Below are 17,848 nucleotides of genomic sequence, written 5' to 3' on the forward strand. Positions count from 1 at the left end.
AGATACTAGGGAAAGGAGTGAGACTAGGCATCCAAGCCCCCAGCCTGCCTGAGTATGAGGGAAAAAAACACATTACCATTTGACAGCTGCTCTGATGCCTGTAAAGAGTAAGTTAAAGGGTTCCAATGTCTTTCCCATGGCCAGAGGTTCACATGGCTTCAGATGATACCAAGTGGTCTGTACTTGATTCCAGAGTTTAATAATGGTAGTTCATGTGAGCAGAGCTACAGGGAGCAAGTATGATCCCACACACAAAGCACCTCACTCAGACAGTTTTGGTTTAAGAATACAGCTGTGTACATATCCATTTATAAATGTGTAAGCTAAAAGGACTAAAGACTCACTGGAAACCCAAGAGAAACAATTAATGTGTTACAATGATAGATTGCAGTGAAATAGCTTTTTAAAATTTTTATCATTGTGCTTTAGATATCCAATATTCGAAACAAAGAGAGAGAAAAATAGGCAGACATTCATTTAAAAAAAGAACTAATTTTATGACTTCATTGCATAAGCAAGAGCTTTCTGGGAGGGGGAGACAAAGGGACAATTAAAGAACAAGCTGGGGTGGGGAGGGGTAGAAATACAGTCTTTACAATATCAAACCCAGTATGATATCTTATGATTCCTTATAATACTCCCATCTTACTTTCAAAATTCACCTCTACTAAGTGACAAGTTACTAACCTGACAAGTTTTAAGCTATTCTTATATTTGGAAGTGATCCTTGATAAAGCTATCAGAAGTCTAAAAATATTCAAGACCCATGCACTGAATTTATTTGTATATTAATTTTGCCGCTAGTGTGGCATGGCTGCTTTTTCTCCTGACAGTATGGCTTCTGGCCATAGGAATATTTTGAAGAATTCTTTAATGCCTGAAGAAAGGGTAGTTGAGATCCAAATGATTTTTTCTTAACCTAATCAATCCAAATATTACAGTAATGATAATATCTTTGATAGTTAGCTATTCTCCAAGAAGAGAGCTACATTTCTCCCCTACTGACTCACGGTCCCCTCTGAAAATCAGATGAGGGCTATACCTTCTCTTCCCGAAGAAATGTGCATGCACACCTACAAAATTCTTCAATTTCCAGAGGCCCTTGGACTCCCTGAATTCCTGTTAACAGCCTCTATACCAGAAAAAGAGGAATTTACAGAGAAATTGTAAACTGGCAGACTGACAGTTGAAGAAAGAAATAAAGGATGGGAAGTAGAAAACGAAGTTTCCCACTCTGGGCCAGACTTGGCCTAGACATTTCCTCTCACTTTTCACAGCAGCTGTGTGTACTACATATTTTTTAATAGTCAAGGAAACTAAGGTTCAGAGAGGTTATGTGGCTTTCTCACAAGGTCATACTGCTGCAAAGTGGCAGAGCCAAAACACAAACCTGATCTTCTAAGTCCAATGCACACCTCACTTAGCACTTACAAAGTGAACTTACTACGGTTTCATCTTGGGACTTCTCAAGACTGAACTATTAGACTAAATGCATCTACTGTGAACTCCCTGAGTTGGGGGCGGGGGGTCCATGTCTTATTCCCTCTATATCTCCAGCACACAGACAGCATATAGAAGGCATTCCTTAAAAGAGGAATGAATGAATAAATGAAAACACTGGGACAACAATCCCACTGATAGTGGCAGAAGCTACATGCAGCTGTATGTTGCCACAACATAAAGGTCCTTGTCATCACTAAATATTCCTTTAGATGACCACTGGACACAGACATTAACATATTTTAAAACACATATGGTAAAATTCTTGTACTAGAACAGTGTTTAATCTTCTTGAAAAATAACCTATTCATAAAACACAAAGTAGCTTTCTATCAATCTAATATTATCAGAATAATTAACATCCTTTGTTAGCCAACTAGTGTATCTTATAAAAACCAACTTATGTTGAAAATGAATACATAAGTTAGGACTACTTTTAAAAAATACTTAATTTTACTAATTTCCTAACTAGAACGTAAGTGCCTTTTTGTTTTGTTTTTGTTTTTGCAATAATTGCTCTGAAGATAAAACCAAAGCACCATTTCGATGTAGCAAAGGTAATTGGTGCATTTACTGCTCATGGCATGTTAACGTATGACTATGTATCAAAGGTCATCCTTCTGTACTCATACATTATCAAATTTGAAAGCACAATATTTGATTCTGAACAATCTTTAAACTGCCCAAAATGTGTGTGAAAAATAGATAAGAGTTCTACTTTGGGTTGAAAAAAAAGTGAACCCATGTTTTGGAAGCAGAAGGGTCAAGAAGCCAGTGGCAAGGTTAGATGTCAGCACTATGAATCTCGGACTGTCTTAGCTTATCAATGAGGTCTAGTACAATGATCACAAGCTAAAATTGCTGTACTAATGAAGACAAAGGTCCAAAAAATTAGTGCAGGCCCCCGAACAGAGGGCAGTACCTGGTGGGCAATAATGCAGAAATCAGGATATAAATCACTCTTTAGAGATAATAAAACCTACAACGCACAAATTGAGTTGTTTACATGTCCATTGACGGCACTGTTAAAAACAGAAGGTGTCAGCTGCCATATCTCTTCTTATTCATCTGGAATGCAGTTGCCCCAGATTCAGCTTCTTTATTAGAAAGCAAGGCATCTGTTTCCCATTCTCTTCTTCCAACTCCAGATACACAGCACTACTTTGCCAACACACAATTTAGTAGTCTTGTGCCATCCCGACCTGAAATAATTGTTGGACATTCACTCTGGCTTCAAACCTTTGCTTACAATTGTTTGCTAGGTAGATAAATTGGTCTTATCAGAATGTACTAAAACATGAACAGCTGTGGTTTTCTCCTTTGATGGTTCAGGTGCAGGGAGAAACAGTGGAAAGGAAAAAATCCCCTCCTTTTTCTATAGTGATTGTGGTTATTCTGAAATAAATAAAACATAATTTAATTTCATCAAGCCCAACTACAGGAGATTGCCTTATTGAAGAGAAGATCATACAAACATACAAAAAGAATCCGGTCTTCAAAAAAGAAAACACTGTGCTGAAAAGGACCAGGAAGAACCTATAACATCTACCCAAAACATGTCTCAAGCATATCAATTTTCTTTCAGTCTGTACTTTATTTCACACAATTCACAGCATCCCATTCTGAAAATTCATGTATTATTTGGCTATGTGGATATTCTTAATTGAGAATACAAGTCCGTTCCACATATATTTTCTTTTTTGTTGCTGCTAAAAAAGATATTTTTAAAAAGCAAACCACTGTAATTTAATAAAACAAGAGCCAACTCATGGCAGCTATGCAAAGCCTTTAGAATTCTTGCTAAAGACAGTAAGACACAAGTAGCCAGTTTCATTTTGGACACAGGGTGGGGAACATCACACACTGAGGCCTGTCATGGGGTGGGGGAAGGGGGAGGGATAGCATTAGGAGATACACCTAATGCAAATGACGAGTTAACTGGTACAGCACACCAGCATGGCACATGTATACACATGTAACAAACCTGCACATTGTGCACACGTACCCTAGAACTTAAAGTATAATTAAAAAAAAAAAAAGAAGACAATGAGGCTGGGTGTGGTGGCTCACACCTATAATCCCAACACTTTGGGAGGCCGAGGTGGGAGGATCACCTGAGGTCAGCAGTTCAAGACAAGCCTGACCAACATGGTAAAGCCCCGTCTCTACTAAAAATACAAAAATTAGCTGGGCGTGGTGGCATGCGCCTGTAGTCCCAGCTACTCGGGAGGCTGAGGCAGGAGAATCGCTTGAACCCAGGAGGCGGAGGTTGCAGTGAGCCGAGATCACACCATTGCATTCCAGCCTGGGCAACAAGAGCCAAACTCCATCTCAAAAAGAAAAAAAAAGACAATGAATAAGTTGGTTAGCTTTAATTCACAAATTATACCACAACTAGAGCAAGTTTCAATTACACTTGCCATGTACAGTAACACATTTCCTTTTAATGCTATTTATTTATTCATTTTTGAGATGGAGTCTCGCTCTGTCACCCAGGCCGGAGTGCGGCGGCACGATCTTGGCTCACTGCAACCTCTGCCTCTGGAATTCAAGCAATTCTTCTGCCTCAGCCTCCCGAGTAGCTGGGACTACAGGCGTACACAGCCACACCTGGCTAATTTTTTGTATTTTAGTAAAGTCAGGGTTTCACCATGTTGTCCAGGCTGGTCTTGAACTCCTGAGCTCAGGCAATCCGCCTGCCTCGGCCTCCCAAAGTGCTAGGATTACAGGCATGAGCCACCACGCCCGGCCTATTTTATTTTTTTGAGACAGAGTCTCGCTCTGTCGACTGGGCTGGAGTGCAGTGTTGCAATCTCGGCTCACTGCAACCTCTGCCTCCAGGGTTCAAGCAGTTCTCCTCTCAGCCTCTGGAGTAGCTGGGATTATAGGGTTCCCCACCCTAATTTTTGTATTTTTCGTAGAGACGGGGTTTCACCATGTTGGCCAGCCTAGTCTGGAACTCCTGACCTCAGGTAATGCGCCCGCCTCAGTTTCCCAAAGTACTAGGATTATGGGTGTGAGCCACCGCACCCAGCCCCTTTTAATACTTTTAGATGCATGTATCTGACTTTAAGGTCTGAATTCCTATGGTCTATATACTGAAAGAGAAAATACTCTTACATTATTTTGCATGTTGTATGTATGTACATGTGAGTGTGTCCAGGCTCCACTAGACACAGATGTCAAAAAAGCAGCAACTTTATCCAGACCATTTCTAACTTAATGCCAGTTATAACACTAAATGAGTCAGAAATCGGATAATGAATAAAAATCAACATAAAAACAAAAAATATTTTTAAATACCTCATTCTATAGATATTTATGGGAGCAGGGAGTGAGGGGTATTGGGATCTTCAACAATGGGAACCCATTAAACGAACACAAAATATTTTATGTACAAGTTAGAAACCTTATCCAAATCATGGATTCATGTGAATGAGGGATGAGCTCCTGTACTGTAATCCCCCTGAACACCTGTGTTGTGAGGTCATCTCCAGTTCAATTCATTCATGATGAGAGCTTTTCCTATGTCAGGCATTGAGAGTACAAAACACATGAATCCCCCCCACCCTCAATGTGCTCAGTTTCCCTATTCTTATGTCTTGAGCTAGTCCTTCTCACTTTCTAGCTCCAATTCCTGGATTTGTAAGAGTTTCAAGAGAAGCAGCACACCAACCATTGATGCTGAGAAAGTCAGATCTATCAGTTATATGAATCCACTCAACATACCTGTAACAGGCACAGGTTTTGTTTTTATTTCCTGTTATTCTGTTTGAGGACAGCAAAAGTGAGAAAGTAAAAATTAAGGAACATGGCCTATCTTCAGTGTTAGGTCAAATGAGGGAGGTAGACAGAACAAATAACAAGAGGTCAGGAGACTTCAAGTTACATAAAGTGTATAAAGTGCAATCAACAAAAAAGCAAGTAACTGCTTAGAAAAGTTGAGGATGATGTCACTCAAAAGATTACAGATAATGCTGGGTCTTGAAGAAGTGAGAGTTTAAAAAGAATAGATCATATGAGAGTGCATGGCATCTCTCAGATGTATGAAATACTTATCTATGGCCGGAGTATAAAGGAGAGTACTGGGAAATAGGCTGAAAAGGTGATTTTTGATTCTGAAGGGCTTCCTTGCACGTTGCCTACGGAATTGCAATATACAAGTGAGTCGCAGAATATTTTTAAAGATGTGTGTTTTAGAAAGCTCCAAGAGCAATGTGGACAATGGATCAAAAAAAGACAGAGGAACCAATTGGAGTTTGCCTAAATTGTGAAGAACAAGTTATCTGGCCCTTTCCCTACTCAATAGTTCAAACAATTTAAGATTTGCAAAATTCCCCACACTACAAAATCTGCACTAAGTATATTTCCCATTCTGTGTGGTCTGTTTGTGCATACTACCTATTCAACAGATATTGTCTTCCATGTGTTGAACACTGGGAATAAAATGATGAGCAACAACAGATATGGTCCTGCCTTCAAGGAGTTCATAGTTTGATATGGGAGATAACATTAGAAGGAATTTCAAGGAAGGGTGTTGAATAGAGTGTCTGGCAAGTCTTAGGTTAAGACTGCCCTGAAGAAGTAACAATTATCAGAAAAATATGAGGAACCAAAAAAGAGCATTAATCTATTTTTTACATCTACCAAAGGAGAGGATTCATAGGTAGTAAAAAGAGCATGGACTTAAAAATCCTAGGTTCAGATTCCATTTGCAATGCCCATAAACTAAATAGTCTTGGGGAATGAATTTAATCTGTTTGATAGGATTCTATCTCCTCACACGGTTGTTGTGAGAACTGTGTGAAAGTACTTAGCATACACTGCCTGACCAAGAGAAGGTATTCAAACAATGTACATTTAATTTCCCACTTTCTTCACCCTTCAAAATATTTATTTTCATGAAAATAAATGATTTTTCCCAGTTGTCCTAAATCAAGTGCCAGGGATCTGGTAAGTCTTTGGCAGCTGAAAATCTGGCCTATTCTCACAGAATCCTGGACTGAAAACTTAAAAGTCTAATTTACGAGGGAGACTTTTGAGAACATTTTTTAATCTTTCCAGAGTACTTCCAACTTCCATTAATTCTGCTGCCAAACAAAAAGGAAGGTAGAAATACTTAAAAAAATAGAGAAAATGCATAAAGCAGAAAATCTAGGTTTTAAAAAGCATCAAATAATATAGAACTATATAACTGGATGGTGTTTCCTTCTCCTAAAGTCCATTAATAGTATGAATTAAACCAGGTATGATAGAAGCTCTGGAAGACCAAGAATGGAAAATTAAGTGGAATCTAAGTTTCATACACAGGCAAACTGATAAAGGGCAATTGGGGCAAGATACCTACTACCCAATAAATTTAGTAATTTTTAGTCATTTAAAATAGCATTAAAGTAGAAAATGTAGATTAGTTTCTGAGGAGGAAAGAAATTAGGATGAGACAAATAATATATGGAGTGCTACAATTTAATAAGGTTTTCATTCTGTACTCAATTTTTATTCTTGTTTGTATTCTAACAAATGTACTTTCTATATTTATATATTTATCTGTCTACATTCAGAGCCTGAATATATTTACTTATTGACCAGTAGAATGCATACACTTACAATTTTAATAATTTTGAAACAAGTCAAATTACATAACTGTAACATACAGCAGATCACCAATTCACAACCATCTCTACTTTGGTTCATCTTTACATAAGTACTTGAATTCCCTTTAATGTCTCTCTAGAAGTTCATAAACTATATCTAGATCTCTGCTATAATTTTCACAATTAATTGAAGTTATACCAGATAGTAACTTAATACAATATATTCTCCCAATTTTCTAGAGTAGCTAGTCTCCATGACCATTTCAAAATAGCTATTCATAATTCACAAATTGTCTTTACTCTTTGGCCCTTCAACTAACTGATTTGTACACAGATAATAAATCCAACAGGTAATATTGTAAAGTAATATTGTAAGAAGAAAGTTTTAAGACGATTAAGTAGTTGCTGTCCACTGGAAATAAAAGTAGACTTATAAGGTCTTATTTTTTAAATGAAACTTTATGTAACCTTCAGGTTGTATTTTTTAAATAACCTTAAATGCTGACACCAACATTGAGAGGCAGTGTAAAATTCATGGTTCAATACAAATCATCCTGCATTAACAGTTGAGATCTAAGTTCTGGCTTGGCTCAGGTGCCTGCTATCCCTATGACCCTGTGTCTTAGCCCATTTGTGTTGTTAAGGAATACCTGAGGCTGGGTAATTTACTGAAAAAAAAAAAAAAACAAAAAACAAAGAAGAAGTTTATTTGGCTTACAGTTCTGCAGGCTGTACTAGAAGCATGATGCCAGCCTCTGCTTGGCTTCTGGTGAGAGCCTCAGACCAATCATGGCAGAAAGCAAAGGGCAGCTGGTGTATGCAGAGATCACACAGCAAGAGAGAGGAAGCAAAGAAGAAAGCGAGGGAGGATACCAGGCTCTTTTAAACAATCAGCTTCCAGGGGAGGAAAAATAGAGCAAGAACTCATTACTGCAAGGACAACGCCAAGACATTCATGAGGGATCCGCTCCATGCTCAAAACACCTCCAGCAATGGGGATCAAATTTCAACATGAGATTTGCAGGGGTCAAACAAACCACATATAGCACCATTTCTAAGTCATTTAGGATTTTCGGAAACTCAGCATACTATATTTAATGAAAATCATCATATAATCAGAATATCCCCTGACACACGCACATCCACACCCAAAGCTATACCTCTTCTGATACAATTATGTTCTCCATAACAATAGTGACTGGGTGTCTAATGCATAAAATGAGTTTGTATGATAAATAGCAACTTCAAGAATAAAAGGCCTAGCTTAACAAGAAGTAGCAAAATTTCCAAACTTGGGTTCCAAGTGGAACGATTCCAATTCAATTAAACAGCTATTTTTATTTAGTGCCCCCAATGTCTATGTGAGTGGGAGCGTATCTCAGGCAGAGGAAAAGCTCAAGAAGGCTGGGAGATGAGAAAAGACTGTATATGCAAAGCACAGAAAACACTAGTATTGTTACTTTTAAAATGTGTGTGTGGCAGGGGGAGGTGGCAGTGGCTGTAGTTGTGGTGCAGATGCCAGCCATAACTAGGAGCAAAATTACACAGGGCTTTGCAGGCCTTATTAGTAAATTTGGACCTCATCCCAAGAACACTCAAGAGTCATTAAAGGGTCTAAGCAATGGTGTGGCAGATTCATTTTCTTTTTTTTTTTTTTTTTTTGAGATGGAGTTTCACTCTTGTTGCCCAGGCTGGAGTACAATGGTGCAATCTCTGCTCACTGCAACCTCCGCCTCCCGGGTTCAAGCAATTCTCCTGCCTCAGCCTCCTGAGTAGCTAGGATTACAGGCATGCACCACCATGCCTGGCTAATTTTGTATTTTTAGTAGAGATAGTGTTTCTCCACGTTGGTCAGGCTGGTCTCGAACTCCTGACCCCAGATGATCCGCCCGCCTCAGCCTCCCAACTTGCTGGGATTACAGGCGTGAGCCACCACCACGCCCGGCCCCTTATTTTCTGTTTTTTAAAAACTCAGGCTGCAGCACACAGAATAAATAGCAAGTGCACAAGGTTGGAGACAAAGAAACCAGTTAAGAGACAGCTTTGGTAATCTGAAATGATGGAGGCCAAGATTAGAAGGCAGTACAACAGAAATTAAGAGTAAATCCTCTGAAGTCATTTGCCTATGTTCAAATCCCTCATTTTCCACTTACCAGGTATACAATTTTAAGCAAAGTTGCTTCCTGCTATGGTTTGAATGCTACAAAAAGCATGTGTTGAAAACTTATGCTAACTGTTGCATTGGAAGGTGGAGCCTAATGGAGATGTTTAGGTCATGAGGGTGAAGCCCTCATGAATGGATTAATGCTCATTATAAAAGAGCTTGAGGTTGCAACTTCCATCTCTTGCTCACTCTTGCCCTCTCTTACCCTTCTGCCTTCTGGCATGGGATGACAAAGCACAAAGGCCCTCACCAGATGCTAGCATCATGCCTTTGGATTTCCCAGCTTCCAGAACTGTGAGCCAAATAAATTTTTGTTCATCACGTTACCCAGTCCGTGGTATTCTGTTATAGCAGCCCAAATGGACTTAAATACATACTCTCTCTACAACTCAGCTTTCTCTTCTAGTAGTCCAAAGATAAAAATCTTCACAGGATTCTTGCCAAAGTACAAATAAAATAATATATATACAGCAGTTAGCATGTTGCCTGGCACAGAATAAGAATGCAAATATTTATCATCATGATTAATGCAATGTGAACAGAGAAATGAGAATATAACTAGAAGATGTTTAGGAGACAAAAATTGACAGTTTGAATAAAGGGAAAAGAGATGAGTTTACAGCTTCTGGCTTAGAGAGTAACTCTATTTGATTAGATGAGAAACATAAACGGTTTGAATGTTCTGAAGGTTTGAAGCAAAGTATAGTGTTCATTCTTGAATATATGGATTGTGAGAGACAGGCCAGTAGGCAGGCAAATATATAGCTCTAAAGTAAAGGAAACAGATCAAAGCTGGAGATCTGAGATTCAGAGAGACAGATGGTAAGTCCTTTGGTGTTGGGAAGAACCCCTAGAGAAAGAATATGCAGAATGAAGAAATGATGACACTAGGTAGAACTTAAGGAACACCAACACTTACAGGACGTTGAGAGCAAGAGGCCAGAGAAATAAGAGAATAATAGTGTGATATGTGAAAAGCCAAAAGAAAAAAAGTATCTCAGAGAATATTCAATAATGTCAATACTGCCAAGCAGTGAAACAAGAACTGAGAGTTTTCACTGGATTTGGCAACAAAGTATTTATTCACACAATATGCATCAAGCATTGTGCTAGACCCCTTGAGATACAGACATGAATAAGAAAAATAAGACCCTTGCACAAACGGACATTATGTTGTGAAGACAGTAAACTACCAAACAAATCAAATACACATTGTGATAAGGATGGTGAGCAGAGAGTGACATGATAGGGAGTAAAAGGCAGAGGCCAGCTTTAGATGGGGAGTTTGGGAAGGCATCTCTCTGAGGAGGCAAAATTTAAGCTGAAATCTGAGGCAGGAAAGGGCATGGTCAGAGAACTGAAAGGAGTTCCATATGGCTACAGCACAATGATGGCGGGAAGACGGAGAGACAGAAGCTAGACCATGTTTGTAGATCATGCTCAGGACACAGAAGAATTTAGATGACCCACTGAACAATTGTAAGCAAGGAAGCTAAGATCACTGTAGCTAATGGTACTTAATAGCTTGGATTTTCTCATTTATACTAGTCTTAATAATCAGAAATAGGACATTTTACTAATGTTTCAACCATTAACTGTTTATTATAATAATAATGAAAATAAGCTTTTGTATCTAAAAGGATACTATATGGTTACAAACATGTTACCTATCGCATTAATTTTACTAATCCCCTTTTAACCTTCCTCCATATTTCTTTCAAAGATATTTCTCATACTATCTGCTTGAGTCTATCAAATTTCTCTGAGGTACTCACTCATTTTCAAGCAATGTATATCAGAATTTGAATGTTTTATAACAACATGACTAAGCAAGATGTTACTAAAATCCATATGGGTCAGTAACATACAAAAAACCTGATGAAATTATTTTTAAAAAGATTATATTCCACAGAGTTTCAGTTTCCTATTTCCTTAATCTATGTATTTATATACATACATACAATATAGAAAAGTTGATGCAAAAAACATTGGCTTGAATCTGAGAAGCTGAATTACATGTTCGTATTATTTTTTACTTTCCTCATCTGCAAGAGGAAAAACTTATGGTCCTTGCATATTTTAAAGACATTAATAAGAACAAATGCCATCATTTTCAGGTAGTGTGCTAGGCACATTACATTATTTTTAATTATCCTAATACCCTTCAAAAATAAACATAACTCTTCCCATTTTACAGATGAAAAAATAATCTCAGTGAGTTTATAGGTGACTTGCCCAAGACTACAGACCTGAAATTTAAGCCCAATACGGCAGGCTCAAAAACTCTGGTTACTATACCGGATGTCCCAGACTGTTAACAGATTGAGTTCCAAAAAAAAAAAAAAAAAAAAAAACTGTCACATATGAGATATTAAATCATAAAAATAGATTTTTAAATGATAAAAATGTTTTGTTCAGTTGTTAATAAACTGTGTGCAACTTAGAAACATTAGCCAAACACACCATTCTTATACAGGTATATTTTTCTCTTCAGCATAATAATTTGATTTCCATTTTTTTAATATTGGAGAAGAGAGATAAAAGGAGGTCATAACAGATAAGCACACTGTATTAAAGGTCCAAGAATTAGCACTGAGACACATTTTTTCCAGTTAATCCTTAACACAAATATTAAATCCAATTAACTACCAGCAACCCACTACCTATTCTCACAAAATTTGTTTCTCAAAGTTAAAAATTACAAATGGCTGGCCTACGATGTTCCTGAATCAGAAAAACCTAACTTCTGATTAAAACCTCTAAATGTCACTATTTCTGTTAACTAGAAAGGAAACAAGTCTGAATAAAAGTACCATAATTTGCTCTAAGCAGAATCTACAGATTTATTGTATTGTGAGCTATTCCTCCTAAGATTTTTCAGGTAGCCAAGTCACCCACCAAGATACTGTTTGAAGAAGACTAGATATTTAGCAAAATGAAACTGATGCCAGATTATTTTCATTTTCCTTAATAAAATACAAACAAGAGCACAAAATTCACTTATATATCATCATTTTATACTTATAAATAATGCTCAGAATTCAAATAGGGTCAAGTGCAGAAATATTTCCTATATGCTAGTGTGTAAATATAAACTAATTATATACATCATGTGCCTTTGGCCCAGTTGTAAAATAAAAGACATCAAAAAGAAACACTGCAGTTGACTGTTTCATTGCATTCTCACTGAGAATTCGTACCAGTGCCGACGTAGTTACAGTTCTACTTAACTGTTCCACTGCATTCTTATTGAGAATTCGTACCAGTGCCTATGTGGTAACAACTTTCATACCGCTTAATGTAAACACCTAAATAGACAGTTCTCCCAGTTGTAAATATCTCAGGAGCTAAAATTCTATCAATTTTTATAATGAAGTAGTCAAAATCTTAACCAAGTTTCATTCCTTAAAACAAACACAATTAGAGAACTTACTCTTAACCAAAGTTCTTCCTATGTCAAAATGGATATTTATGGGTTATATATACAGGAAACTAGAAGGCAATCATGTTTGCTTACTTTTAGAATGGACAAAAAAGTATCTAAAAGCTGTCTCAATAGTGTGGGTCTTTGTATATTCAAAAGCATCTTACTTCACTGATATAACTTACTTTTAATTTTAATACCTAGTATATATAACTTTGAGATGTTCAAATAGCTAGGCAATCTGAATTCAAATGATACACAAGCATACCCTTAGAGGGGTAAAAAAAGTAAGTGCCACCGAAAAAGCAATAACTGACATCAATAAGACTATAAATATCCAGTTGAAGGCACGTGGAAGCATTTACTACTCTGCCGTCAAAGATTCTCCACTTAGTTCAGGATCAGGAATAGAATCAGCTCCAGGAACTGTGGAGTTGGTTTCAATCACTGAGGCTTCCTCATTCTCAGTCTCTTGTTTCTCCTCTGGTTCCTCTGAGTCAGATGCTTTTTCAATCACTTGGTTTGTCTGTTCTGTAGCTGGTATTTTGTCATCTGTCTGCTCTGTATTATCATCAAGAACATCGTGTTCGAAAGATTCTGAAAGGATAAAGATTCAAAACTTTAGGAATACCTGAACGTTAAAACTGCTAAATAAGGCAAGCAAAAGATAAACACACACACACACACACACACACACACACACACACACACACCATACAATTGTCTAACATTATCCTTAAAATCTTTTACAATAAGTACATAACTCTCTTTACAGTTAGTATGATAGAAGAAAAAAAAGTAATTCAGAGGAAAAAAACCCATAAATATACTTTTTCTAATGTCCCATATTTTCATACAAAATAAGTTACTAAAGACACATCTGAAAGTTGAAGTCCAAAAATCATAGTCCCAACAGAATTATGTGCTATAATACAATAGTCCAGCAAACAATGCAAATGTATTAATGTCCAGATTACATTTCCTGAAGAAACTGTTTCCCTTGTGTCCAGGCAACCCTGTGAGTAATATGTAAATGTGTACTTTGTGGGTGGGTGGGTGGGTGTGTGTGGGTGTGGGTGGATGGTGCTTTCCTACACTGATATACATCTCTATTATCCAAAAACCGGGAAGTCAGGTTTCTATCTTTTCCAAAGGCATGACTAGTCTCTTCTCATCCCTCTGCAAGACAAGTCCTCTGTATTTAACCTCTGGGTCAGAATGTACTACATACCTAGCATGTTAGGGAGAGAAAGAGAAGGGTCTTTTAACCCCATCTCCATAGCAGAAGTTAAGGGTACTAGTCCCTACATGAAAATTTACTCCTTTTAAACTCTCTAAGTATTATTGAATTCAAATCCCTTAAAAATAATATAACAATTGTATTGAATAAACTGCCTTTAATTCTTTAAGGTTTAAAGAACAGGATGGAGGAGGGAATGACTGGAGCAGACAACTTTTGGGCCACCCAATTTCTACATTAAAGATAAAAATCTAGCTTTAAGGTATTTCTTTGTTTATGTAAAAAACAGCAATTAATATTTTTGCTAGTAGAAATATGGCCAAACCATATCAGTTAAGAAAAAAAGCATATTTTTCCACTCTCATAGATGATTTCTTACGATATACTACAAATGTTACTGATTCAAAAACTCTGGAGGGAAGGCCAGCCTTAGTAAAAAGTTCTAATTAAGTTCCTTGTATAATAAAGGTCAGTTTTGCTAAATAAATAAAATTGTTTTGCAAAGAAATTATGTGTTATATGCACATGTGTTAATATGGAAGTCTTAGAAATCCATGGTTTTACCATACAAGTTTATCTATAGCTCACATACTCTATGCCAAGACTTTAAAAATATTTAAAAAGAATTATTTCTTTAAAGAGATACCTTGGACTCTGGCTTATATAATTAGTTATAACACCTTCCACCTTTTGATATGTAGAATAAAGGCCCAAATTCTATAGTTTTACTATATGAAAACTTCCTATGCTCACAAAAAATAGTAAGGAATGTCCATAAATTAATTTGTGCCAAATCTCATTTTTTAAAATCCTATCTGTATCTTAACATGGAACTTAAAATGGCATTGCTACACACATGGAATTTTATAAAAATCCAAGTTAGAAAACAGTAAGTCACTTGAATTTTGTTATTTCAATGTTCCAGAGCAGAAAGGAAAAGCAGAAAGGGCAAATGAAACTACAGGCATGTACAAATCATTTCTGCTACAAGGGCAAACAAGTTATCCGTGGAAAACTTCAGGAGTCACCAATCATTTGTAATTCTACCCTCACAGAATGTATCCAAGACAGAATGTTAAGCGTCATGGTTTTCCACAACTCTCTGGCCATAGAGCAGTATTTACTTGGCAAGAACTTCACAATTTCTTATAGTTTAGTAAGCCTTCTGAAACAAACCAATAAAGCCACAAGAAATGAAAAAACAAAAAGCTAAGAATCCAGGATGTAACTCACCAATAAACATGTTTAAGTGAAAACAGGCCCACATAGTTTGTCATATTCTGTCTGACAGACTGCCTCAATACTGTACTGAAACAGGAGAGGTATCAAAATTCAAGGCTTGTCATATTAAAGTTTTGTGATGTTACTATTTTCAAAAATAGACTTTACTAGTCAAAGCCGATTTAATGTACAAATTCTGGGGCCACAAAGAAATGGTTAATACAAGGAGGAGAACTACAATACTGAAATTTTTAAATGTCTGCAATACAAGAATTCATAGAAATACCATGTGCTATCATAATCAGAAAACAAGATACACGAAGTCTTCCAGTCACTATTGTATTTCAGAGAATATGTGGAAGACTACAAAATTGGTGAAATGGGTGGAAATTGAAAATAATCAAAGAGCCTATTAATGATTAAGTTTCTTCCCCTGGGTTAATTTGCAGAAAAGCAATTTTTTAATGGCAGTAACACTACAAAAAATTGGTATGTGACATGACACCTACAATGTAGACATCAGGTAGTCTAAATAAGATAGGTATTGATGTTTGGATGCCAATGCCATTTTGTAAGAAGTCATCAAACAAGAGCTAAATAATTAAGTGTAAATGATTAACAGAGAATTACATATAAATTTAATAACCACAGAGCTTTATAAGATTATTTAATGTGTTACAAACATACTTTTTTCATTTTTATGGAAGCACATCATTTGCCCATTCTAACAAAAACAGCAAATTTCTTCCATGAAGTTGTAGTTTAAAACAGCTTGGTGGAATAAAATATATTTCGCAAGATGTTAATATTTGGGCATAAAATACTATAAGAGAAACCAGGCTTTGTGTTCACACTAATTAAACAACCCTACTCTTCCCTTTATGGCCCAGTTTAAGACTAAGACATGAAACAATTACCTGAATGACCTAATTCCATCTGTAAGAAAAATTTTAAAATCGACTCTGGCATCTATAATGTCAAGAAAACAATATACCGCAATGCCATAAAACAAAAAATGATCCATGCAATTTCTTTCCCCACTCCTGCCATCACCCCACCCCAACCTCAATATTCTTGAGATATTATTATTATTATTTTTTACCAAATAGTAACAATTGGCTTCCAGTTGTTTGGGCAAAGTCTCAACTCAGCTAGAAAACTGAAACTCATAAAACAGTGTAATTATATAATGAATATCACTGCCCCACCTATAAACTACACACATGCAAAAACATGTAAAGAATATCATGTTTAGGTTTTTACTCTAGTTCTTGAAAAAATAATTTCTTAAGAAAATTAAATAATAGTCTAGCAAAACAACTTCATATATTTTTGTCTTGCTAACACATCAGTACCCACTATATATGTAAGTTACAAACTTACCCAAAGGAACTGTGTTAAATTAAAATTGACAACATGTCTTTAACTCACAAGTTTTAAACAAGGCACTTTTTACGAGATTTTCCTGCCTTAAGGAAAATGGTTAACTTATATTTAAGAAACAAAGGTATAAATTTCACCCCAACTCAACCCAATAACTCAGTAAATAAAATTCAATTAAATTATAACCACTCATAATAGCTAGTATTCATCAACATACAGAATACCATTTAATTATTTACCATTTCTGAGCAAATCAATCAGACAAGTTAAGGGTTTAATTTTTTTTTTTTTTTTGAGACAGAGTCTCACTCTGTCACCCAGGCTGGAGTGCAGTGGCACAATCTCAGCTCACTGCAACCTCCGCCTCCCGGATTCAGGCGATTCTCCTGCCTCAGCCTCCCATGTAGCTGGGACTACAGGCGCACGCCACCACACCTGGATCATTTTTGTATTTTTCAGTAGAGACAAGGTCTCACAATATTGGCCAGACTGGTCTCGAACTGACCTTGTGATCCGCCCGCCTTGGCCTCCCAAAGTGCTGGGATTACAGGCGTGAGCCACCGTGCCTGGCCAAGAGTTTAATTATTAAGCAATGATCTAAAACTAAACTATTAAGTGAAAGTGTTTTAGAAAAGGGAGTGAGACGGCCAAAAGATCTCTATGTCTAAAACAAACATGCAAAAACATACTACATATCTTGAGAAGGCTGCACATAAGTAAATATAAACAAAGGTATAAAAAGATTATTTAATGGATCTGGTAAATACATGGAATACAACAAAATTTACATTATCAAATAGTTTAATTTCCTGGAGCATAACAAAAATACTAAACTTAGAATTTTCCCTTGTTCAGCGCAACCTAATGGTAACAGTATTTTGCATAAAAGAGAAGGACTAAAATCATATTATCAAGTTAAATTTTACCTTATATAAATTTCACTTGCTATTTTTGATAGTATTGATTAGATGCCATGAGTTTTATTATTAGGAAGTTATTTCCAATTGGACAAAAACTATATTCTACTAAAATAACTGCATGAGACCTAGACAAACACAACTGGGCAATAAAAACACAATATTAACAGTAACATTTTGTAAACATGCTAGCCAAAAAATCACTGCATTAGAATACCAACAATGTAGAAACCTAGTACTCTAATGATTATCACATACCATAAAAAGAATGCTTTTTTAAAAAAAGGTAAAACTGATAAACCACCTTAATGTAACTTAGCAGAGATTCAAGTATTACGGTACTATCTATTTAACCATAAAAGAAACTGAGGAACCTAAAAGCAGTTCATTTCTTGCCGTATTTAG

At 36.4% G+C, this 17,848-nt stretch overlaps 1 protein-coding gene across 6 annotated transcripts in view; it reads right to left on the minus strand.

The window, feature by feature from the left end:
• Positions 1 to 8,732: 8,732 nt before the first annotated feature.
• LNPK (lunapark, ER junction formation factor) overlaps positions 8,733 to 17,848 on the minus strand; it is an 84,227-nt gene continuing 75,111 nt past the window's right edge. For 5 of the 6 annotated variants that reach the window (XM_016950076.4, XM_054679124.2, XM_016950078.4 and 2 more), the window contains one exon: positions 10,836 to 13,279. In XM_016950076.4, the coding sequence (XP_016805565.1) occupies positions 13,047 to 13,279 (233 nt within the window). In that variant the 3' untranslated portion in view covers positions 10,836 to 13,046. Of the gene's footprint in view, positions 13,280 to 17,848 lie in introns of all 6 variants that reach the window. The other variant, XM_016950075.4, reaches the window with a different exon arrangement.

Source organism: Pan troglodytes, chromosome 13 (genome assembly GCF_028858775.2).
Source record: "Pan troglodytes isolate AG18354 chromosome 13, NHGRI_mPanTro3-v2.0_pri, whole genome shotgun sequence".
In the NCBI taxonomy this organism is placed as follows: Eukaryota; Metazoa; Chordata; class Mammalia; order Primates; family Hominidae; genus Pan; species Pan troglodytes.